Here is a 26,269-nt window from a genome sequence, read left to right as displayed (position 1 = left end):
CTATCCTGTATAGAAGATGGCGACAAAAGAGCAGTGTACACATGTCTGTGCCTATCTACCCTGTACAGAAGATGGCGACAAAAGAGCAGTGTACACATCTCTGTGCCTATCTATCCTGTACAGAGGATGGCGACAAAAGAGCAGTGTACACATGTCTGTGCCTATCTATCCTGTACAGAAGATGGCGACAAAAGAGCAGAGTACACATGTCTGTGCCTATCTACCCTGTACAGAAGATGTTGACAAAAGAGCAGTGTACACATGTCTGTGCCTATCTATCCTGTACAGAAGATGGTGACAAAAGAGCAGTGTACACATGTCTGTGCCTATCTATCCTGTACAGAAGATGGCGACAAAAGAGCAGTGTACACATGTCTGTGCCTATCTACCCTGTACAGAAGATGGCGACAAAAGAGCAGTGTACACATGTCTGTGCCTATCTATCCTGTACAGAAGATGGCGACAAAAGAGCAGAGTACACATGTCTGTGCCTATCTATCCTGTACAGAAGATGGCGACAAAAGAGCAGAGTACACATGTCTGTGCCTATCTATCCTGTACAGAAGATGGCGACAAAAGAGCAGTGTACACATGTCTGTGCCTATCTATCCTGTACAGAGGATGGCGACAAAAGAGCAGTGTACACATGTCTGTGCCTATCTATCCTGTACAGAAGATGGCGACAAAAGAGCAGTGTACACATGTCTGTGCCTATCTACCCTGTACAGAAGATGGCGACAAAAGAGCAGTGTACACATGTCTGTGCCTATCTATCCTGTACAGAAGATGGCGACAAAAGAGCAGTGTACACATGTCTGTGCCTATCTACCCTGTACAGAGGATGGCGACAAAAGAGCAGTGTACACATCTCTGTGCCTATCTATCCTGTACAGAAGATGGTGACAAAAGAGCAGTGTACACATGTCTGTGCCTATCTACCTTGTACAGAGGATGGCGACAAAAGAGCAGTGTACACATGTCTGTGCCTATCTACCCTGTACAGAAGATGGCGACAAAAGAGCAGTGTACACATGTCTGTGCCTATCTACCCTGTACAGAGAATGGCGACAAAAGAGCAGTGTACACATGTCTGTGCCTATCTATCCTGTACAGAGGATGGCGACAAAAGAGCAGAGTACACATGTCTGTGCCTATCTATCCTGTACAGAAGATGGCGACAAAAGAGCAGTGTACACATGTCTGTGCCTATCTATCCTGTACAGAAGATGGCGACAAAAGAGCAGTGTACACATGTCTGTGCTATTTTCACTTTTGTACCATCTTCGTTTTCAATTTTGATTTTCAGGTACACCAACACAAATTGCAATTTTATACAGTATGTTAATGTCAATCTATGAACCACTACCTGGTGTATCAAACAGAACAATATGAATTATAGTCGATGTGAATAAAAATATGGATGTGAAAACAACTGTCTGGCAGAGTTATTCGTTGATCCTGAACAAAATCATGATTTTTCTGAATCCCTACAACTTCACTGATAAGATAGCAGTAATCCAGGACAAGAGTTTTTTGTACAACACAAAATACAGTAAAAATAGACGCAGTTACAGCTACTGTTGTTAGAACTTGACACATAGTATTTTCAGTTTAGTCATCCAGTGGGAGATGTTTCCAGTCAATAGGTTTCTTTCCTTCCTTCTTGAGGAGTTCATTTGCCTTAGAAAAGTGTTTACATCCAAAGAATCCCCTGTGAGCTGATAACGGTGAGGGATGTACAGCTTTCAGGATGTGGTGTTTCTTCTGTAAAAACACAAAAACAAAATACAAGTTGTGGAGTTATACCGTATGTCCATGTACATCTGTATGTGGCTAGCACTACTATGGGTGAAGACTACGTATTTTGTAGTAGTTTGACAAATAAGTGATAACCATGCCTTGGCTATGTAGATATAATCACCCTGTAATAAGATAGTGTAAACACTTTGAATAAGGCTGAATGTATGGGCTCTTGATGAAAACTTGCTTTCAGAAACACCGCACTATTGTGAGTGTAATTATATCAACATCCATTGATAGCTGATATCAACATACTACAAGTCTTTGTCAGTTTGCCTACAGCTTGATTTCCATAGTAGTATTCAACTTGTCTCACCTTATCAATAATGGCACCCTTCTTCTGTGCATATGACCCCCATAATAGAAAGACTACTCCATGCAAGTTCTTGTTCAGCCAGCTGATAACAGAATCAGTGAACTTCTCCCAACCTTTATCTTTGTGTGAGTTAGCCTGACTGGCTCTGACTGTCAGAACAGCGTTCAACAACAACACACCTACAACAAAACATGTTCACTTGTAAAATATAAAGTTATCTGGGTCTTTGCTTTTGTCTATTTCACTACATGCCTCAGTATACACACACTGTCTTGCTATTGGTTCACATAGGATCATTCAGGATACTTGCCTTTCCACTGCAACTTACATTGCCCATCAGCAATTTATAGAGAAAGGAATCACCTTGTCAAAATTGTTCTTTTCCTACAATACTCTCATATTTTGATAATCTATGTACCAGATGACAATCATAATTTCAATATTCAATATTCATCATACACATAAACTTTCACTCAATGTGTGTGATAATAATGTTATTGCCAAAATATGAGTGTTTGTACCTTTTAAATCTGATTCTCATGTAAAAATGCCAGTAGTGGGGCACTCATTCATAGGATCACTCACTAACTTCTCACTCCTTGTCAATAGCAGACATATTCTTATTTTAATTTATCAGTGGCAGAAATTGTAATTTGCATTGCAGGTGTCCGAAAATGTAATATAGTTAGTTGAAAAAGTAAGTAGTGCATCAGTCAAGCGTTTTATATGCATAATTTTCAGAAAAAAATAAAATTCTTTGGAAAACATTACCTATTTTCATTTGTAAAATTCCATGACAATTTCATACCTTGTTTAGCCCAGCCATCTAAATAGCCGTGTCCCGGATGTTTGAAACCTTCAATGTCAGTGCCAAGTTCTTTAAACATGTTTTGCAAACTGTAAAAAATTGTACATTATGTTATTTCAAAGCCATAGCGTGATGTGCAATCATACATGGATAACCATCAATGCATATATTGAGATCACTTTCTCCACTTGTAGTACTTTCAAAATTGATATCAAAATTGTAGTTCATCCTTCCCATGGAGCCAAGATCACACATAGGTGCTGATCAGTTTGATGCCCTGGGTATGCTGGATGTCAAGGGTAGAGTGAGCCAGCTACGGCTTAACCATGCTTTCAAAATATACAATAACTCCAGCCCTGAGTATTTATCTCATCAGTTTACCAAAGTGTCTTCTGTTCATAATTATGGTACTAGTTGGTACAATTTTCATCAGCAAACGGTTAAAGGTCAGGCGACTAATACATTTTATGCTAACGCCATTAAGGACTGGAACAATCTACCAGCATCAATAAAACAGATATCACAAAGAAATGCCTATAAAAAAAAGCACTCAACTAAATCGTATCTGTTCAGTACAATAAGAGATACAGAAAACAGCGAGTTTATTCGGTATTAGTTGGTTTGCCTCCACGTTTTCCCTACTTCTGTTATTCTTTCCTATTTCATGTAGTTAAAACAACTTTGCTTTTCCCGACACTTTCTTGAATCACTGTATGCACCCCACTGGAAACAAGTCTTTGACTTTGTGGGTTATCCAAGTAATTCAACAATTTGTACCAGTTTTTATTTGTATATCTGTAATGTCAATCTTGTTGTTTTACTGAAATAAACTAAACTAAAACTAAACTGTAGTACTTTAAAAATATTATCACAGATGATATATCTACTTATTAACCCCTGGCAAGTCATTGCTCCACTTGTAGTACTTTATTGATATTATCACAGATGACAGATGAGATATCTGCTGTATTCCCCCTGGCAAGTCATTGCTTAGTCTGTAAGACAAGACATGTCATGCCACACCCATCAGCCAGCATCATTTGACCATGTGATTAAATGATTTTGTATTTTGAAGGATTCAGTTTGCTGCTGTTCACAATTACCAAATAATAGTTTTGCATACCTTGGGGGAGGTTTTATACCTCTTTGAACACTGAAGCACAGACCTATAATGACAATGAAACAGAAAAGAAGAAATAGTTAGCTGTCCTGTAATCATGAACATTTTATAGTTCCACTTCAGAGTATTACTTAATTTAATTTCAAACAGTGAGTCTATATGCAGGATTTACACAATGTCAAATTACAATGCAATGATATTTGTCTCTGCATCTCATTAAGGATAAACTTACACTACATCAAGGACTCATGTAACACATGATATTACATATAACTATGTAAGTATCCGTTCAGATGTGTGGTATAGTAGGGGTAAGTTAACTTACCATGTGCTGTGTGGTGTAGTAGGGGAAAGTTAACTTACCATGTGCTTGTCCTGTTCCATGGTAAGGATCTTGCCCAAGAATAACCACCTTTACCTAAAACATGAAAATATAAATTCACTATTCCATGAAAAAGTGTAAATTCTTCAATCTTATAAATTGTAGGTCTCCAAGTTTTAATCAAGCTATTTCTTGCATATCACTGACCAAGAATTGAACATAGCAAATGTCAAAGTTGGTACAAAGATTTGATGAAAAGACTAAGTATATAATAATAATAATAATATTTATTTCTTATAAAGCGCATTACATTAAAAACAATCTCAATGCGCTGAACAAAAGTATAAAAGTATTTTAAAATGTACATATACACAAGTAAAAACAAAATATGAAACAGGATAAAAATACAAAGACACGGAATGACATTTAAAAAACAGAAATGTAAAAAAGTTAAAAATTAATAATAATGAGATCTAAAAAGATGATATTTCAATGCAGATTTAAAACTGTTCAAAGTATGTGAAGAACGAAGACATGGTGGCAGGGCATTCCAAAGGCGTGGGCCGCAAATAAAGAATATGTTTCACTCTGTTTCATAACTTGATTGATATGACTTGCATTGTTAATACTTTGTACCTAGTTAGTATGGGTTGCATCTTTACACTGTGTATGAACTTGAAGTTGATGTTTATGGTCATTTGTCAAACCAAATATTCCTTGCAAAGAAACAAAGCTGTCTACATGGCTTGTTGCATTCTTTAGGCTTGACTGTATTAGGAGATGCCAAGTTTTTCTGAAAATGTGATGCTCAGCCTATCTAGTGGGCTAGTTTCTGCTGGGATTTGACCTCATGACACTAACAATTCTGCTTTGTTAATGCTATGCTTACATCAGATTTAGATTTCAACTTTTTGTTGAATAAAATACATACAAGTAAACGTACTAATGTAAGAGTAAGAAAAATTTGTTTTCTTCCTCACAAAGAAGGTACAGTGTACGTAGACAACACGACTGCATACTGAGATCGACAATCAACAGTGTGCTCCCTAAGCCAATTTGATGCTCCACTGACACACAATTTCTATTGAAGCACCAAAATTTGGTGTTCCCCTATCTCTTACTATGTGGTGACTCACAAGAAATGCCAGTTTTTATCATAATTTGGCTATCATAAGAAGCACTCTGACCATCAACAATTGCTGGTATAGCCTAGGTAGTAACCCAATATATCTAGCTGCATCTATAAAGACTTACTATTCATAAGCAGAGTGCTACTAAGTGCAGCAACTTGTAAACCTACCTCTCGTATTTCACAAGTGTTTGTCCATGAGTAGACTTGGTGAGCTGGTGGATAGATGGTCTGGGAACGCCTTTCTTTCTCAACAAACTGCTGCAGCTATCATGGGAAATAATTAATTAATTCAAGCAAGAAATTATGAAGTGCCCTGAAGAGGATTATATTTTATATTAATTGTACTAGTTCAGTCAAATTAGTACAGTCAATGTATTAACATTTTTTATTCTAATATGAGCTATTCATTTATCTAATTTCCATTTTCCCAAGCAAAATATATGTCTTACCTTTTGAAAATAGTCTTTTGAAAATTCTGTCATCAAAGCCTTCTTCCATGTTATTCCCATATGATCTGGAGTATTAGGTAATTGCTTGGCTTGTAGTTTGACTAGTGCTTCTTGTTTCTTCACTTCTATCATCTTTTTCTGTTCGGGTGACAAACTACTGGCTGTGTCATCTGCTTTACTTGGCGTGACTGTGACAATGTCATCTGCTTTAAGTTTCTTACTTGGTGTTGTCTACAAATGGAATTGGTCAGTTTTAGGATGATTACTATACTTTTAAGTCATTATTACCCTACGCTTTGTTTTCAATAAACTTAGGGACAATCAGTGTCACACAGGCTCAAAAGAACTTCATTCGTTTAGGCCAAAAAACCTTCCCCTCCCCCTAAATGACCAATCACAAGTGTGACATTGACACGTTTATATATGGAGTAAACAGCTGTAGCAGTCACACCACTGTGATGGATGCAATGTAAAAACATGGTAAACACATTCATTAATTGAACTTGCATGTCTATTTATAAAAGATGGTATTTGATTGGTCCTGGAACATTTACTTTTCAAGCAGTGGTTTCACTGGCTGATTGATGACTGGGTGAATAGTGTCAAAAATTATATTATGCACCCGCCGCTGGGCAACTAACTCAGTAACTGATTAAAATTATATACAAAAAAAAAAAACACTTTTAAAATTCCACATGGAGTAGTGCCTACCCACAGGGGCGTGTATTATTGCTTAGATTTCCGTTTTCTTAGGAAAATATCATACGAATCTTGCTGCTACAAATGTATCGATCTATAGTACTACGTATACTATAAATATGAGAAGGGTGGTCATCTTCCGGGTCATCTTTCTTCGTAACCTTTCAAATTTGAATAAAACATGCACATTTGCAACAAAAACATACCTGCATGAAGAATATGTGCCAAGTAAACTTATACACTATCACTGGGGGGCAAAAATGCTTTTGTAACGATAAAAATAGACCTTTTACAATGAGCGGGCGCTGTATAAAGTCCTCTGTATGTCAAAGGCAGGTCAAATGACATAGCCGTCTAATGTTCACTGCTGATTGGCCAAGAAAGAGGCGTTGACTAATGACGTCAGATTACCGCTACATTTCAAAATTAGAAGCACGGCCATCACTAAACCCGGAACCATGGATCTCGAAAAGTTTACGACAGCTTCCTGTTGAGTATACTTATACGATTTCCAATACAAATGCATTTTTACTATGTCAAACTGTGAATCTGTGTATACTGAAATTAATTTCATTTTTGGTGGCCCATAAAGTAGTGATGCTTCCGGGGGATTTGAAGGTCTTATTGTCGACAGCCATATTAGACTAGAATATCACCATCCTGGAAATGGTGGAATGGAATATTAGCTCACATGTGACTGTGAATCTGACACTTATGGAAGCGTATTAGTGCCAAGTTGTAAGGAAAAAAATAAAATTTAAAATCTCGTAATTACGAGATTTCAATTCTCGTAATTACGACTTTTTTCTCGTAATTACGACTTTTCAATTCTCGTAATTACCACTTTTTTCTCGTAATTACGACTTTTCGATTCTCGTAATTACGACTTTTTGATTCTCGTAATTACGACTTTTCGATTCTCGTAATTACGACTTTTCGATTCTCGTAATTACGACTTTTTGATTCTCGTAATTACGACTTTTCTATTCTCGTATTTACGACTTTACGATTCTCGTAATTACGACTTTTTGATTGTCGTAATTATGAAATTATGATTTTTTATTGTTTGTTATTTTTGAATTTTTGAATTGTTCAGACACGCCTTGAATCTTATGATTTTGATGTACTAAGCAGATGCACTATAGAGTGTTTGACACGGTAAACGGTTTGTATGATTTGATTGCGTTTTTCGTTTCTTTAAAAAAAAATCGAGTGCATTAAAACAGCGAAGAATATTCTTTCATTATATGTCGGCAAAATGAATCAATAATGGATTTGAAATTGAAGAAAATAGTATTTACCATCTGATATTTGGTAAAATTCACAACTTTAGTTTAGAATTTTCTTCATTAAGGTAAATCAGATTTATACGGTTTTGAAATTTAAAATTCAATAACGTGGCACCGTAGGTCGTTCGATCAAGTTTGAAAATGTGTGGAGACCTTTTCCACGGTTGATAAATACTTGAATATATGTATTTGGTATGGATGAGGGTCAGTTAGCCAAGTGACCGGTTTGTCGAGGTTATTGACCCTGGTATATCAGGGTGTTAGTAGGAAGACATTGGCGAGACTCCCCAGATAGAAACTTTATTGATCCTTCTTTTAAGACGTTTCGGACCGGCCGTTAGGTCCTTCATCAGTCGTAATCCTGTCTTGTATTGGACAGTTTCCCTACATCTTCATCATTGGATATAAGTTGGAGTTGTGTCCGAATTTCAGAAGAACATCTATATGTTTAATATTGGACTCCATTATTTGAACAAATTCTTTGCTGATGAAGAATTCTTGTTGTTCTTCTGGAATTCTTGTTTTGTGTTTATTATTTGGCTAAGTTCATTGACAGATTGCCTGTTTAAACATTGCAGTGAACCTACTAACTTCTTGTTGCATCCAGTATATGTGTGTACATATGTGAACACGTTATTTCATTGCCATTTCTTTTTTTAACCTATAGGTGTTATGTAATTTCACTGGACTTATATTAGAGTGTTCAGTTCACCTTAAATGTACTTACTACCCGATGATCGGGTGTTGTTGAGAACTCAGCTGTTGCTTATATACTTAAAATGGCAGTGTGATTTTCCCAGTTAGATATCAACTTACCGGAGAATTGCTTCGTAATTACGAGAATCAAAATGTCTTTACGCTATACGATTCTCGTAAATACGAGAATAGAAAAGTCGTAATTACGAGAATCGTAATTACGAGAAAAAAGTCGTAATTACGAGAATCGAAAAGTCGTAATTACGAGAATTGAAAACTCGTAATTACGATAATTGAAAACTCGTAATTACGAGAAAAAAGTCGTAATTACGAGAATTGAAATCTCGTATTACGAGATTTTACTTGAAATTTTATTTTTTTCCTTACAACTTGGCACTAATACGCTTCCGTAGACATTTCGTTTCCAGAGAGAGAAATATATTTAGGCTGACTCGGTCCACCATAAATCGCCAAAAAGATTTGTATAAACCATGAATACGTTTTGGGTCGAAATACGGTAAATTTGATGAAACAATCCCTTTTTGTTTCGAACGCGGAAGTCATTCCTTACTGTAGCTATGCGTCTAATCTTCAGGTAAGCTAGGGGGTCTTTTTTACGTAGGCGTAGTTCGAGCAGCCAATCGGCAACGAGCGGGTTATTCAAAATAGCTAGACGTACAGAGGAGTTCATACAGGGTCGACAATCGTGTCTTCCCTTCTCTCTTTCCCTATACAGGTAGGAATATATATTCAAAAGGTTGTTATATTTAGTCTGTAGACCTGGAAAACAACAATCTATGCAATATTACACGCCCCTGTGTGCCTACCTATCAGCTACATGTATTGGTAACTGTCTTCAATATCAAAAACGTAAATGCATATCAGTATCACCATATTTATGAAAACTGGTTGTTTTGAATTTATGAAATTTTGATTATGAATATGTCAAAGCATGAAACAAGTATGACAGTTGAATGAATGAATGAATGACACATTGATTGAATCAAAGGCATATGATATTTACATATTATTGTTTGTGCATGTTATGTACACAATCTGATTCACGTCATGTACACATTCAATGTGACATCGAGTAAGTATTTCCCACTAGCCACTATTACTTCCTGTTATGTACTACTACTACTAGTAGTATTACTGTAAAGGTCTACCTGTTCGTCGGAGTTGTCTGCGTCCCTCTTTTTATCAGACAGTGACCTCTTCGGTGTAGTTTTAGGACTGAAGAATGCCGATATTTTGCTCTGTCCAATCATTGTGATCTGTGATGTGTATCTGTCTACCCGATGAGATGGCAGTGTTGTTAACAACACCCTCGGAAATGCAGCAGATCGGGTGACAATACTATTGACAACACGGGAAAGCATGGAAATTTGGCGGGATTCCTATCTTTACCAATCAAATTGCTTCTAACAAACTGATCGAGCCATTGTCCAATCAAAACTGTCGTTCAGTTATTGCTATGGACGGGAGACGAAGACGTTCATTCAGCAGCCGTGTGGGAGCTCGAGTACCATCGGTTTATTGCTGAATTGAACGGTAAAAGTAATTCACAATTGTCCCTCAAGATTTAGGAAATATAGAGGAAGATTGTGTATTATGTATGCCAAATGCCGACACCTAGCGCCATTTATGAATGATATCAAATGAACACGTACGGAGTCACAGAGTGTCAAAGTCAAGTCTTGACAAGTAAAACATAATAACAGGAAGCGAAAGCGTAATTAATCATCTCTGACCCCTAGCCCTCATTTCGGCAACCTCTCGGCCCTACCCACAACAAAAAGTCCATACTGGATAATATCGAGTCATGCTCAGCTGTTCGACTGCAACAGGAAATCAACGATACCGGAGCTGTCCTTAGTGATCAGGTGCGTACACTTACAAAATGAATTCATTTTTGTCAGAACATACATGCACGTGAACAAGTCGTCAAACCATAGACTGTCTATGGTCAAAGCAACTACGAACTAGTTCTGGATGTGTACGCTTACGAGGTTTCGACAAGTCTTCTCCCCTCCAAGAGTCAACTAGCTCTGGATGTATATGCTACGAGGTTCGACACGTCGGAGAGGGAAGACGTGTCGAACTTCGTAGCATATATATCCAGAGCTAACGGTCAACATGCATTTTATACTGTCTATTAAAGTCACAGGTCCTCGAATCAATCTGTATGATTTTTAAAAAAAAAATATGTATGGTAAATAAGATTTATTTACCATACATATTTTTTTTTTAAATCATACAGATTGATTCGAGTACCTGTGGTCAAAATTTGGCTAGTTCAATCAGTATCAATTTTATGTCTTGGGTACTCATCGAACTTGTACATATAATGCTTTCATATCTATCTATCCGTCTGACATTATAATAATATTAATAATTACAATATGACATAAATGATTTGTAGTTAGCATTATTCATTAACATTTTACAATTCAGTTTTTTTTTTGCACTGATGATACATAATACAGTCTATTAAACTGAGTCCTGCTTGCTGACGGTGCATGCATTTCACACAACTTATTCCGTATGCAAGCAGGACTACAAGATTGGTAACTGTGGAAATTGACTGGTGGATATTATAATGTAATATATTCATACTTATTCCTTTCTGTGATAATTGGGATGGCCTAAAATTTGCTATAAGATTATTAACAATTTATCAGTGTATATTTTTTAATACTAGTGTTCTGAATTTTGTGTGCTGATATGCAATAAATTTATTAGTTGCAAATAGAAGCAAAATGTACATATATCAGGGAAGTTATTTGAAAAACTCACTGCCCTTTGTAAAGCAAATAATGTTGCATGTACAAAAATTGTGTCTTACAATGAGTTTTGCATTTTTTCAATGCCCTAATTAAATTGCCTTTGACTCTCACACATTACTCATATTACACACTCAGGTAAGTTTCATTGTATGATATATATTGTCTATCTAAATTCTTCTTATCATTTATGCTGGCATTGACACTAATAGTAAATGTATTAACTGGGTTTAATGGTTTTCCATTGACATTTTAATTGATCTCACAACTCTTTTGTGATATTAATAAGTGGTTTATTTACCCAAGCGTATAAATGATTACAAAATAATGGTAACAAAAAAAACAAAAAGGAGAATGGTAAATTTAACACCTGCTACATACAGTGTATTTTGCAAAGTAATTAAACTAGAATTCTAGTAATGTAATTCTCTATTTGCAGTGTGTATGACTGAATTACGGTACTTAAAATTGTGTGTGTGTGTGTGTGTGTGTAGTGGTGGGGGGGGGGGGAGTGTTTTCCTGCGAAATTAGCAGAAAATAAACCTATAGTGAAAATTGCCATGTTTACAGTATAACATGGTGAAGATCTTACCAGAGAGGGCGCTGTTACAAAGTAATTAGTTTCAACACCCCATTTGTCATTGTACTTGTAGAAAGTTTGACTGAATGATCGATATGAAAGGACACTATGCTATAAAAGTGTTCAAATCTAGTGAAAATTTCAGGCATTAAGTTCAGTAACTCACTATAAAAGTGTTCAAATCTAGTGAAAATTTCAGGTAGGCAGTAAGTTGAGTACTAACTCACCATAAAAGTAATCAAATCTAGTGAAAATTTCAGGCAGTAGAGGAACTCACCATTAAAAGTGTTCAAATCTAGTGAAAATTTCAGGCAGTAAGTTGAGTAACTCACCATAAAAGTGTTTAAATCTAGCGAAAATTTCAGGCAGTAAGTTGAGTAACTCACCATTAAAAGTGTTCAAATCAAGTGAAAATTTCAGGCAGTAAGTTGAATAACTCACCATTAAAAGTGTTCAAATCAAGTGAAAATTTCAGGCAGTAAGTTGAATAACTCACCATTAAAAGTGTTCAAATCAAGTGAAAATTTCAGGCAGGCAGTAAGTTGAGTAACTCACCATAAAAGTGTTCAAATCTAGTGAAAATTTCAGGCAGTAAGTTGAATAACTCACCATTAGCTAAAAATCTTTTTCAGGAGCTTCAAAGAGACAATTTTGAGACTGGAGCATCAGAAGTTGTGTGCTAATTTATTGATCTAGACATCATTCCAAGCTCTGTAGACTTGGTTACAATTTCAAAATATAATGGCAGCACCTAAAGGCCATATAGGCTATCCAGTGGTTGGAGACAAATCAATTGAATTTTATAAGGACCCAATAGAATTTGTTAATAGAAGAATTAATGACTACTCTGAGAGGATATTTCAGTCCCGTGTTATCAATACACCCACTGTTTTTATTGCTTCATGTCAAGGTGTACATCAACTTCTGCATGGTAAGTCATTCTTTTTTATAGAAGATATTTCTATTATGCACTATTTTCCCAATTGAAAACAAATTCAATAAAAACATCACAAAATTTTGTCTAAACTTCTACCAGTATTTGAGCTTACACGTAATTATCTCCCAGTAATTTTATATGTTTCTTCTTCTATACACATGTTGAAGATGCCCAAATTTAAAAAGCCTTTTAAAAAAATGTTTTATACACTTTTGTTTGTTGTTGATGAGATCACAATGGCACATGTCGTGTCATATATATTATATCATAAATCATCACACCACACCACATCATATGATATGATATGATACAACGTCATGTGCATCATATCACATTACATCATATTGACATATTGCATCATATATCACATTATTATATCATGTCATTCATATATTTATATATATCACATGTCATAATTGTTCCAATTTCTGCTGTTAACTGAAAAACATTTGTAATTTATTTCAGAAAAAAGTCAGTGCTTTGACATGGGTTATAGAGTGTTTATGTACAGTCTCTATGGCGATAATTTGTTATTTACTGGTCATGAGGAAGCACATAGAATACGGAAAGTTTTACAGAATTTGTTTTGTGGTGAGGCTGTGAAAAACTGGGATGGTCTGATTGGCAAGTTAATTAACAGAAACTTTGACCACTTATGTTCAAGGTGAATATGCAAATATAACAACTTTCTCCTTCTATTTATGCAATGTATTTCTGTTAGTACTACGTTAGCAATGTGTTTGAACTATTACGTCTATTACTGTAGTAGATGGTTGTTTCTGAAATACACTTCACATGATCTGACAAGTATTAATGCAGTTTGTTGACAAGTACTTTAGAAGGCCATACACAATATTAGATCATTTCTGAAATTATCTCTGAAATGTGTTGACCATTACCTTCGAAGTTCAAGTACAATCTCCTGTCATTTCTGAAATACACTTAGTATCTCTGGAAAGTGTTGCCAATATACCATATGAATCGACTATATGTCTGATTTGTGTAGACAACTCTAGAAGGTTATGTGACATACTCACTGTTGCAGGTCATTTTTGAAAAAAGGTTACTAACTTACCATTAGGTGTCTTTGAAATCTGTGTTGACCAACTTTGTATCCCTATTTCAATACATTATATCAGGTTATTTCAGATATACACCAACCATAGTGAAGTGTGTTTACCAATGTACCATATGAATATACTTAGATATCTCAAATGTATTGAGAACTGTGTAGAAGACAATGAAATGCACTCACCACTGTCTTACATGATATGACTAAAGATGGTGTCTGAAATAGATGTATCATTACCATATAAGGCTATCATTACCATATAAGGCTATCTTTGAAATACATTGATCTAAACTATGAGAAAGGTTATCATATTGGACCATAGACCCTCCACCAACATTGGTGGACTAAGGTTGCAACCATGCCGATACATACAATGCATGTCCCATCACTCAAAATAATTCTTAGCCAGATATACATATTTCTTATTGAAACTTCAGATACGGGAGTAGATGATAGGACTCCTGTGTGCTTTGACCAGTTAGCGTAGTTTATAGTTTATTCTTTAAAAAGATACCTATTATCACATAATGTACCTGTCCATAGATGGTAAAATACATCATTGGGGGATGTCCTTATCAGGGATGAGAAGAGTGCCCCCACAGTGACCAATCTTTCAATCTAACCTGTCCATTGATTACGGGCATTGGTGTATACATATGTTATTTGTATTTACACTGCAGAGTGGTACCTAAATCATACTTACATATGTATGAGTACACAAGCATTTAACATACATGTACATAAAATCACATGAGCCCACATATTGAGTGCTGATGTGGACACTTAATGGGTATTTGTGTCTTATAATAAAAGTATGACTTCTGAGAACATCACAAACACTTGAATGTGTAAATTCCCCAAGTATGCCACACATACAATATTCTCATATTCATTGGGTTCTGTTATATTATTTTGAGGATGACTATAGGCCTGGTGATTGAAAGGTGAATGCACAAAGTCAATGGTACTGTCTGGCTAGAAAAAATGACACATTTACCTTGGAATGTAGGCAGAATGTGGGATGCATAAAACATACATTTTTCAACATTTTCTTATATTGCAGCTCCAGTACTGCCCTGCCCATGTACAAAGTCTTCAAACAGTTTGCAACAGAATTGTCACTCAGTATATTTCTGGGTTTAGATGTTGAAGAGTCAACTGAGTTAACTCATCAGATCATACAACTCACTACAACTCATTGGCATGGTAAGTTAGTACCAAATAGTGATATATAGTCCAAGGTGAATGTTATGAAAGCATGCACTAATGGTTATAGTGTCAATCACTGAGCAAATTGTTCTCCAATTTCCAAATAAGGTGCTACTGCATTGTATAAAAAACATTAACCAGAGCCCAACCTGCAACTTTCTGGTCATTGATGTGTGTATTTTTGTTTCATATACATTGTACCTTCTTAATAAGTTTCAGTGTGATACTATTGTGTATTTGTATGTCTACACTGAATGTAGTCAAAAGTGAGCCCTCAGTGGCAGGGAGTTCTGAAATTTATCAACACAACATTTGCACATGATGACAACAATTCACTAGAAATTAATGGGACCATAGAAATGAGATCAGAAAATCTGAAATTCAACTAATTGGTGTTGGGTAACCAGCATTCCACTGTTATAGGATAACCACTACTTCTACAAATATAGAGAGCAATTTTAGCCATTTTTATGTATATTTTGTGACTTGAATTTAGCAATTGTTTTGAGGCCACTGACCACTGGATTTTCATTTTGGATCACCAAATACAATTTGCAGTTGTAGTGGTCCAAAAGTGGATCACAAAATTAAGCAGTGGTTCAAAAATGTATTTGAGTATGAATATTAATATTACTGAGATTCATCAGGTTCTATTTTACTGAGAGAGCTAGTAGTTGCAAGGATTTATATTTTGGAAAATGTTAAGATTTCTCCAAGATAAAATAAATAGACATGGAGACAAAATGACAGATAAAATTGAGTCTAACATTAATAGACTGTAGTGACTAAAATATTGACTACACAACATCATGCTTTGGGTCACCAAAGTCTAAAACTGGTGATCCACATTGATCACTTACTAACTAAAGTAGATTTCAAAGCCTTGATTTTCATCTCTGTCCTTCCAGGTATTATCTCTGTACCTTTTAGTATGAAAGTGCCATACTGGTCATCAGGATACAAAAAAGCAGTTGGTGCTAAAGTAAGTATAATATGGTTGTCCTTCCGAATCATATTACAATACACTATAGTGTTCAGTGCCTATGAACTTTTGGGATATATGGCACTTCACAAGTGCTAATATCATAACTAGGCAAAGCCCATAAGCTTGCGCCGGGTTGATTAATTTGTGACCGGCTGCCTCACGATGATATTGTAGATAGCACCCTCCATGTGGAAAATGCACATAGTATATAGAATGCACATGCGTAGTCATTGTGCTGCAATGCATGCTTGGGTAAAACCACCCAAAAACATCGCATAGTATATAGGACGCACATGTGTACTAGTCATTTAGCCATTTTGAAAGAAGTGCTGAAAGAGGGCATCCATGATTCAGGAAAATAAGGGGTAAATCTGTGTGGATGATGGATCCCAACCACCAGTATGCCTTCTAAACCAATTTGACACTCCACTGACACAAAGCAGTCACTTATGACAACAAAATTTGACATTGCCCTATCCTTTGTTATATGGTGCTCATAAGAAAACTCAGTTTTTATCATTTTGACCCACAGCAACAGAAAATTGTGTTTTTGTTAGTACCCAGTAGGCACACTGCCAACCACATGGCGATACAAGAAGCAGGCTATAACACACCCAAAGCTACCTCTCTGAGTTCCAAAACATTACATCCCCTTAAAATATAAGCAGAAATATTTGAGACTGAATGACAATGCCATTGACTTTAATAGCTTTGAAACACTGGGAAATGGAGAGATTTTTCAAATGAGGCCTACACTGCTGAACTTACTGTTGCTCTCACTTCCTTGTTGAAATAGCACTCCTAGTGTCCAAAATGTACCGGTACATCCTTTTGGGTTTCATCAGACTGGAACATGGTGTATTTTTGGACCATCATCAAAAGGAATTGAAAGGGTTTTAGGGTGTTTATTTGTACCTTGAGATAAATCAAATCTATTGAGTGTATGATCTTAACAAAACACATTTTATTTCAGATATTGTTTGTATTTTTGTCTTCCCAGAAAGCTTTGTTTGACATTATTTACAAGAAACTGTCAGCATCAAAAGATGGTGAATTTCTCCATCAAATAAGGACAGCTGGTTTCAAAGACACAGCAGAAGCAGCCCATCATGCACTACTCTTCATCTCTGCACTGGTTCCCAAGGCGATAGCATCACTTCTTACTTCATTTACTATTCTGATGGCGCAACCAGAAAATGTAATTATCATGGAACCTATTAATTATCACTTGTAACAGTGAAGTCTGTAGTATCATATTTTAAACCATCTAGAGGAGAAATGAAGATGCCATGGTGTTTCACTCAAGAGACATGTTTTACTCACATTTCTAGCATCACTCCATTTACAGGCAAACTATCACTAGTAGTAACTGTGAGATTTCTAGCATCACATTTACAGGCAAACTATCACTAGTAGTAACTGTGAGATTTCTAGCATCACTCCATTTACTGGCAAACCATCACTAGTAGTAACTGTGAGATTTCTAGCATCACATTTACAGGCAAAACTGGCAATTTGATAACAAAATTTGTGGGACTACCTAGGTATTGTCATTGGCATTAGGATGACACAAATACAATACATGTACATTGCACTAAATTGACCTTTTTCCTACCAAACCAGAGAGAGTATAGAGTTTCAATTAGGAGCTCTGATGAAATTTTTACATCTCAACATTTTTTGTTACAAATTACACCAAGGAAATACAGGCACTGATAGTGCACTGCTCATGAAAAGTAACTTTTTATCTCACTGTGAACACAAAAAATCAGTTTTGTCTTTGAATCTTCCTTGTTTCATCTGACACTGCAGACTGACCGTGAAGTTGATTTGTAGTCACACTAGTGAGATAAAATAAATCAATTTATATGCTTGTGTGCTATCAGTGTCTGTATTTTGTATGTATAAAATACCTTGTATGGGACGTAAAATATTGTTCTGCCTAATTGAAATTCTGTTGTTACTGTGGTTTGGTAGTATGCAACTTGTTTATTAGATTAACAGTAGCATGTCATATTGAACTACATAAATTTTAGGTTCTCAAGAGTGCTGACACAGTTATGAATTACAATCTAATGCATAATGCTTTTCACTTTAACAGGAACATCATAAACAGAAAGCTAGTGAAAGTCAAAGATATTTACACCAAGTATTGCTTGAAGTGCAAAGATTATGGCCACCTTTTCTTGGAGGGAGACGTCTAGCAACTCAGGTATGTACATTGATTATTCATAAGGTGAAAAATTCCAACCAAGTTCTGTTTGATTTTGAGTTCGTTCACAAACAGTTCTCATCTCTGAAGTATGTCCTCTAGAGGCCAAACCTTTTTTAGCAGCAGTCTGCCTCAACAGACTAGAAATTTGCCGTTTCAATTTTGAGCCAAACATATCTATTTTTGTAGTCGAATGTCAAGCTGACAGATTTTAAGTTTGGACTTGGAGTATTTTTTTAGATATATATTGAGTTAAAGTTTATCATATATAGGTTACTGAAGCACACATTATGAATTTGTGAGTTGTTATGATGACAATACAACACTCATGTCTATTCAGATAAAATGTTTAGTTGCCTCTATGCTACCTGTTGAGTTTGTCATCATTTGACACAATATTCTAGTTATAAAAAACAAAAGATAATATATCTTGACCTCTAGGAGTGCTATATGGATGCAGCCAAGTTTTGTTCTTGAAACTATGGTAAAGGACAAAACACTTTGAAAGCTAGGGGTCATTTGGTAGAGCACATAACTTAGCCAACTCAAAGCAGTTCTTCTAGTTAGCCAGTTATTGCATCAATTTAATTTTTAAAAAAAGGTAAATTAATTAAACTTGTAGCAGTGTTTTTGCTAATGCTGTGGAACCCCGGTAACAGCAAGGGGAAAGAGGTAAAAGTTGCATAGTTTCCCATACAATCTACCATAATTTTGTTTGGGAACCTTGGTAAAATGATTAGGAACCCTGGTAGATTTTACCTGCTTACCGCCCTTGACAAAAACACTGTCTAGGTTTGTATTCAGACACAGATTATAGTTTGTTGTATTCTTCAAAAAAAAACCCTCCTGGAATGTTTTATTTTATTTATTACTATAACCTATAACACGTAATATAATATTCAGAATGCAATGTCGCCATGTACATTCTACAGAATGCACCTATTCATGGCTTCTCAGATAGCAGTGAGTATCAAACACAGTGATATACTAGTAATTCAATGTCTGTACCCACCAAGATGTAGATGCACCCCTTAGTGTCTAACTAGACATCAGTGTTATGTGTCCTTATACACACACGTTAACACGAAGTGTGACACTAAAATCTGAGTAAGCGAGCTGTCATTATGAAAGCTAATAAATGATGATTACTATTTTGTAACAGCACTAAACCAATCAGTTGACATATTGGATCATAAGTCATTGTTGATCACACTATCACCATTTGATGAGACCCATTTTGAGATCTTCATTTTGTAAAATCTAAATGCCTTTTTGTGCAATACCCCTAAGCCACTAGGTTGTTAATACCATAGAGTACAATGTACCATTTGTCAGCATATGACATCTCAATATATTTACATTTCTTTTGAATGTTAAATTGACCATTTAAGTTACTGTTGAATGTTAAATTGACCATTTAAGTTACTGTTGAATGTTAAATTAACAACTCAAGTTACTATTGAATGTTCAGTTGCTAATTTCAGTTCCTTTTGAATGTTAGATTGACCATTTTTAAGTTACTGTTGGATGTTAGATTGACCATTTAAGTTACTGTTGGATGTTAGATTGACCATTTAAGTTACTGTTGATTGTTAACATGTATCCTGTAGAATAAAAACAGGAATATAAAAAACCCACAATATATTGCCAAAAAAATGAAGTGGAAGTATTCATAAAAAGATGTATTCAGACTGAAAGACAAGTTTAAGTCTTTATAGGAAACACAGACCCCTTAGCAGATTGATGAATGGATGCACACATGCACCACTGACAGATGGAGCCCACTGTAATAGTTCCCTCCCCCCTTACCGAAGTGATGATTGGATGCACACATGCACCACTGACAGATGGAGCCCACTGTAATAGTTCCCCCCACCCTTAATTGATTGATGAATGGATGCACACATGCACCACTGACAGATGGAGCCCACTATAATAATCCCCCCCCCCCCTTAACGGATTTATGAATGGATGCACACATGCACCACTGACAGATGGAGCCCACTGTAACAGTTCCCCCTCGGGAGGACTAAGAAGACATCTGGATTAAATATGCCACTTCTTCTAAACTACAACTTATATCAAAAAGAAACAAATAGCAAGTTAAAGAATTTAATTTTTAGCATAGCGATTTTGTACAGATTGCAGACAGTATCAGTCTACTACTTATGTCAATTCATTTGTCGTTAAATATCTAAGTGGATGTGCCTCGTTCGTCAGAATACTGTCATCTTATCTACTAGTCAGTCTTGACAGACTGAATAGCTCACAAGCTGCTGTGACTGTTGTATTACTTTCCCACTTTCTTTAAAAACACCCAGTAAGTTCCCCAGATCTTTTGCTGAAATTCTGTAAGGTCAAAAGGTGACTCCCAGGTGACAGTGCATGCTGTGATATCTCAAGTAAATCTAACAACTTTAAGTGGGACTCTTGTTACTGTATTATTATTATGCATGACATCCAAGAAACAAATAATAAAACTGGCTGACAGGACTCAGTCAGAGTTCATTCCGTCAACCAATATCTTCATCAATATTTTGATGACTGACAGCTATTGTCATCTGGGAAAGAGGCCCTGACCCAAAAGAGGGCCACAACCTCTAGCCCCAGGTAGTGTAAATGTCAGCAACCAATTCCCTGGGGTCTCCTCCCACAGTAATGATAGGGAAGGTTTGGTAGGTACACCAATTCCCTGGGGTTTCCTCCCACAGTAGTGATAGGGAAGGTTTGGTAGGTACATCAATCATTCCACCTTGGGCATAAAGTCCTGACCCCATTTTTGGGCCATGTCTTCATTTTCAGATGAGGTTGGCTGTCAATTATTGTGATGTTGGATGTATGTAATATTTACTTCACTATGGGTTGATGAAATTAACTGTTGCTGAGAGCTCTACACAGTGAATGAAAATTGTTTAAACACTAACAGGACTAACTGCATGTAATTAAAAAGAAAGGCTTTATTCCTACTCTGCAATTCCCCTTAATTACTGTACAGATCTCTTGTCAAATACATACACAGTAAAATTATACAAATATTACAAAATGTTAACATTCATTTTTGTTTGCATCAGGACTGTATAATAGATGGAATTAAGATACCTAAGGACTACGCAGCAGTTTACATTACATATGCAGCTCACAGGGACCCCAAAGTATTTCCTGAGCCTGAGGTATTTCACCCTGACAGATGGCAAACTTAGTAAGTAGATTGTTGTTGTCTGTCAAACTATGATAGATGTCACAACCTATTGGTGTTAATCAATGTACTGATCGTTATGTGACTAAAGGCTGAAAACAGATTTGAATCCAATAAAAAATATTGACTTGGCAGAGATTTGTCTGAAAATGATTATGAGAGTGAGTTTGGGAGATCATAAGAGTGATAGAAGGGAAATACAGTGACAGACAGACAGACAGACAGACAGACAGACAGACAGACAGACAGACAGGCAGGCAGACAGACAGACAGATGACAGACAGACAGACAGACAGACAGACAAACAGACAGACAGACAGACAGACATATAGATAGATAGATAGATAGATAGATAGACTAATGGAGACAGACAGCCAGTGATGGAGACAGACAGACAGACAGTGATGGCGACAGACAGACAGTGATGGAGACAGCGTGTACATAATGATTTAGAGAGACAAGAGACATCAAGACATGTTTTATTGGTTCTTCGTTTAAAATATAAAGAATGACAAGTGATAAATATTGGCATTGATCTATATTCTGACCTTTTAAGTGATAAAGGGCTGAAGACAGATTTGAATCCAATTACACCTTGTCTTGTGTGATGTATGTCAGAAAGTGATATATGTCATGTGTGATATATGTCAGAAAGTGATATATGTCATTGAAAACACAACAGAGAGAGTTCAGTTTGAGAGATCAAAAGAGAGACAGGAGGCAAATATGGGGTTAAAGAGAGACAGAGAGAAAGGTACATTGTAATAGAAAGAGATGGTGAGAGACGCACTCAAAGACAAAGACAGAGATACTTAGTGAAAGATAGAGACAGACATCGAGAGATGTAGTGGCACACCAGCAGACAAACAGACAGATGGACAGAGATACACAATAGTGTAGAGAGATTATTAAGAGACTGGCATACATGACTGCCTACAATTCTAATTGTCAATGTCATGACTTCTTAATAATGGTATTGTCTTTTGATCCAAATACATATAATATATCTATTAAACTTAAAACCAGAAATGTATACTACATTTGTCAATTTGATTTAATGTCTTTCTTCTATGTATGTGTCCATATATCATATTTAAAGTGTATAAGCTGTTCACATACATCAAAGTCATTAAAACTAAAGATGAATTTATTATTATTACCTAAATATGATTTCAAAATCTTCTGCTCTCATAAATATCATCTTTGAATATATATTATAGAGTAATTAAAATTGTTTGGAAGTCATAGGAAGTCACTTAGTTTAATACTGTCCATTTCACTACTTGAATCCTTTGCTAACACAACTGAACTGAGGTTGAAATATAACAACTGGGATCGGTAGGCATGTGGATAAACATATAAGAATGATCACTTGTATGCTTAGCAGCAAGATCATGCCCATAGCAACAGCCAAATGCTGGTGTATGTAAATGCAATAGGGATGGTTGGGCAAGTGGATAAACATTAAAAGAAAGGAACAAACACACATAGCAACAAGACCACACCCATAGCAACAACCAACTGATGGTGTATGGCAACGATAAGAGGGTAGTTAGACGTAGATAATCATTCAAAAACATTGCATGATTTAGTCACCCAGAAACTATGATACTGCACATAGCAACAGTAAAATGATGGTGTACATGTATATTGCATGGGTATCAACAAGAATGGATTGGCATGTGGATAAACATTTGTCAAGAATTATCACATTAACTATACAGTTGTGTTACAATGCCATTGGCACTAATTTTAGTAAAGAACTTGAAGAATGAGAGCTCAAAAGATTGCCTATGTCATCACACTGAAGGCTTTAATAAGATTCTTTCCTCAAACACAACATCAATTACTTAACTGCCAATGTCATAGAAACCTGAATTGAAATGAATGATTTCACCAGAGACTTGATCACACCTTATTAGATAGACAGCTTCTTAAGTGCCTTTGTGCATTGCCAAATGTCACCACTTCACTCATTTATAACTCTATTTATTGTAGTAATGCTGGACAGGAAAATCTACTCAGCTGTTATGGCGGAGGGCCTAGGGATTGTGTAGGAAAAGTACTGATGGAGAAAATGATACAGGTAAGACAGGTTGCTACCAATATAGGCTTTACTTTGTCTTCTGTATTAGTATATCATCTCCCAGTATTTTTCTTTATTCAGCCGGAAAATAATCATGACCTAAGGGTTTTGTCACTACTTGTCTTTTGACTCGTAGTGACAAGGCCCCCTGGGTCACTCATTATTCTCTCAGAAAAATATTGGAGTCAGATATATATTTGATTTTTAGCGTGGGTTTTTTCGGGTAAAATTCAAATTTCAACATGGCCGCTGTCAAAATTGTTTCCTCAAACATCGTTTACGATGTAAATAACAGCTCTGTTCGTGAAAATTTGTATTTAATTTCAACTTGGATGGCATTATTGAATACTAGTAGGTGGCTGTGGAAACTCGGTGTAGTCTGTGAATTGATCATATTACCGTGGCATACATTCAAATGGCAAGCTGTCGTGAAAGCATGCATGGGAAGATCATCGGTCAAACCAGGTCAGCTTCAACTTCCAGGTCATATTGCCTCTCTTTCTACTGAATTTTCTGGAATGGACCAGACCGTTACACAAAGACATTACCAATATTTTTCATTTAAAGCACATAAGAATTCATCTTTTTTTGAAATGCCAGGTTCTCACATTAGTGTTATCTTATCAGTTGAAGGCCAGGGTTTCAATCTCAGGTTCTCACATTTGTGTTATCTTTTCAGTTTAAAGGCCTGGGTTTCAATGCCAGGTTCTCACATTAGCGTTATCTATCAGTAAAAGGCCTGGGTTTCAATCTCAGGTGCTTGCAATAATGTTATTTTATCAGTTGAAGGCCTGGGTTTCAATCCCAGGTTCTCACATTAGTGTTATCTTATCAGTTAAAGGCCAGGGTTTCAATCCCAGGTTCTCACATTAGTGTTATCTTACCAGTTAAAGGCTTGGGTTTCAAACTCAGGTGCTTGCAATAGTGTTATCTTATCAGTTGAAGGCCTGGGTTTCAGTGCCAGGTTCTCACATTAGCGTTATCTTACCAATTAAAGGCCTGGGTTTCAATCTCAGGTGCTTGCAATAGTGTTATTTTATCAGTTGAAGGCCTGGGTTTCAATGCCAGGTTCTCAAATTAGCGTTATCTTACCAATTAAAGGCCTGGGTTTCAATCTCAGGTGCTTGCAATAGTGTTGTCTTATCAGTTGAAGGCCTGGGTTTCAATGCCAGGTTCTCACATTAGTGTTATCTATCAGTGGGTACCATAAGGATTACATCAGATCACTCATTATTCATTACCATAGACCCTCCACCAACCGGGTCTTTGTCTGTACCAAGTTTTCTTTTCGTAGCTCATCCAGACAACTGTTTTTCACACATAAATATTAATCCTGATCTCCTGATCCTGTAAAAATGATAAGATTCAATGATTGTTTTTCCAGACTGTGTGTCAGTATCTCCTAGATCACTATACATGGAAACTACCAGATGACCAGGACCTCACACATAAATGGCTACCTGTATCAAGACCCAAGGAGCAAGTCATGGTTACATATTACCCTGTATTGAAAGAAGAACAATCATCATCACAGCCACAAGAAAATAATCCATGAGTAAAAAGGCAAGGAGCTGCATACACAAAAATCACTTCTATGTCTCAAACTATAGGGTTTTAAATTGAGATAACCTAAACTTTGAAATCCCTGATAATTCAAGATGGAGTCTAAAGTGACTGTAAGTTCAGTCAGTGTGATTTTATTCTAAATTAATAATTATCAGTCCAGTAACTATGTGATGGTTTAATACAACTCTTGATTCGTACACAAGTTGTCATCTTTAACTCCTGATTGGGAAACAGACATGTGGACAAATCACTTGTAAGGTTAATGTCGACTGGTGACAGTGACATTATCACAGAAGGTGGACAGTTAGATGTACATAACTGACAAGTACTTTCACACCTGAATTTATATATATTAAATCTAACCTTTTCACACCTCTGGTTATGCAACACCTCCAGTAAATTTGGATTATTCTGTCAGATCCAGTTAGACACTAAAGGAGGACAAGTGATTTATTCAAATATGTTGGTTTTGTCAATCAAAAGTGGAAGAAGAGAACTTGTGTTTGAATCTTAGTGCTTCCATAATGAACATAAGTAGCGTGATAACACATGATGTCACTGCTTCTGAACAAGAATACAGTAACAAGTTTATGCAAAAGAAATACAGGAACATTTTCCCTGATGGACAAAATATCCCCCTGCCAATACAAGTAGTTAAATGTACAGGACATTTTGTATAACATACACATTACCTTAATGTACTTGACAATTCCATAGCAGGTATACTTTTATTGCCTGAAAGTTCTTTTTACAAGAGAAAATAATCAAGTACATCTAATCTATAAAACTTAAGTTAAATTTCCATGGATCTCTTATGAACCAAGTGAAAATGTCAACTGTTTAATGAAGTAAATTCCTCAAAATGAAAACATTCCAATGTATTTGAGTGTGACGTTTAGTTCATATCATAAATTAACAGTTTTTATATATTTGTGACAACTATAAACTTAAAGTCTGTTTACTGTTATGTGTCATTTGTTGAAATTATTCAAGCGCATGTTATGAGTAT

General features: G+C 36.0%; 2 protein-coding genes across 3 annotated transcripts; one reads left to right on the top strand and one right to left on the bottom strand.

Annotated features, from left to right (window-relative positions):
- Positions 1 to 1,611: 1,611 nt before the first annotated feature.
- Positions 1,612 to 10,013, bottom strand: LOC144446367 (uracil-DNA glycosylase-like). The gene is made up of 8 exons (XM_078136114.1): positions 9,801 to 10,013; positions 5,948 to 6,178; positions 5,667 to 5,762; positions 4,408 to 4,462; positions 4,048 to 4,090; positions 2,925 to 3,013; positions 2,117 to 2,295; positions 1,612 to 1,764 (listed from the first exon to the last, which is right to left on the bottom strand). The coding sequence occupies exons 1-8, from the start codon at positions 10,011 to 10,013 to the stop codon at positions 1,612 to 1,614; spliced, it is 1,059 nt and encodes a 352-aa protein (XP_077992240.1).
- A 117-nt stretch (positions 10,014 to 10,130) lies between these two features.
- On the top strand, positions 10,131 to 26,023 carry LOC144446581 (uncharacterized). Of its 2 annotated transcripts, none has more exons than XM_078136381.1 (10): positions 10,131 to 10,517; positions 12,630 to 12,928; positions 13,400 to 13,598; positions 15,076 to 15,212; positions 16,124 to 16,197; positions 17,201 to 17,398; positions 18,302 to 18,412; positions 21,484 to 21,611; positions 23,607 to 23,694; positions 25,079 to 26,023. In XM_078136381.1, the coding sequence occupies exons 2-10, from the start codon at positions 12,739 to 12,741 to the stop codon at positions 25,247 to 25,249; spliced, it is 1,296 nt and encodes a 431-aa protein (XP_077992507.1). In that variant the 5' UTR covers positions 10,131 to 10,517; positions 12,630 to 12,738; the 3' UTR covers positions 25,250 to 26,023. The 2 variants fall into 2 exon arrangements, with proteins under 2 accessions (XP_077992507.1, XP_077992506.1); XM_078136380.1 differs by having other exon boundaries at positions 15,070 to 15,212.
- Positions 26,024 to 26,269: the final 246 nt, after the last annotated feature.

The sequence above is a fragment of the Glandiceps talaboti genome, chromosome 15 (assembly GCF_964340395.1).
Source record: "Glandiceps talaboti chromosome 15, keGlaTala1.1, whole genome shotgun sequence".
Taxonomy (NCBI): Eukaryota; Metazoa; Hemichordata; class Enteropneusta; family Spengelidae; genus Glandiceps; species Glandiceps talaboti.
This window is presented reverse-complemented; position numbering and strand designations above follow the sequence as displayed.

Excerpts from the sequence above, each read along its gene's own strand:
- LOC144446367 (XM_078136114.1), bottom strand. The coding sequence starts at position 10,013 with ATGCTTTCCCGTGTTGTCAATAGTATTGTCACCCGATCTGCTGCATTT. Across the intron at positions 4,463-5,666 it reads ACACTTGTGAAATACGAGAG|GTAAAGGTGGTTATTCTTGG; the intron begins GTAGGTTTACAA and ends TTCATGTTTTAG. Across the intron at positions 4,091-4,407 it reads TGGAACAGGACAAGCACATG|GTCTGTGCTTCAGTGTTCAA; the intron begins GTAAGTTAACTT and ends TTGTCATTATAG.
- LOC144446581 (XM_078136380.1), top strand. The coding sequence starts at position 12,739 with ATGGCAGCACCTAAAGGCCATATAGGCTATCCAGTGGTTGGAGACAAA. Across the intron at positions 12,929-13,399 it reads TGTACATCAACTTCTGCATG|AAAAAAGTCAGTGCTTTGAC; the intron begins GTAAGTCATTCT and ends AATTTATTTCAG. Across the intron at positions 15,213-16,123 it reads CACTACAACTCATTGGCATG|GTATTATCTCTGTACCTTTT; the intron begins GTAAGTTAGTAC and ends CTGTCCTTCCAG.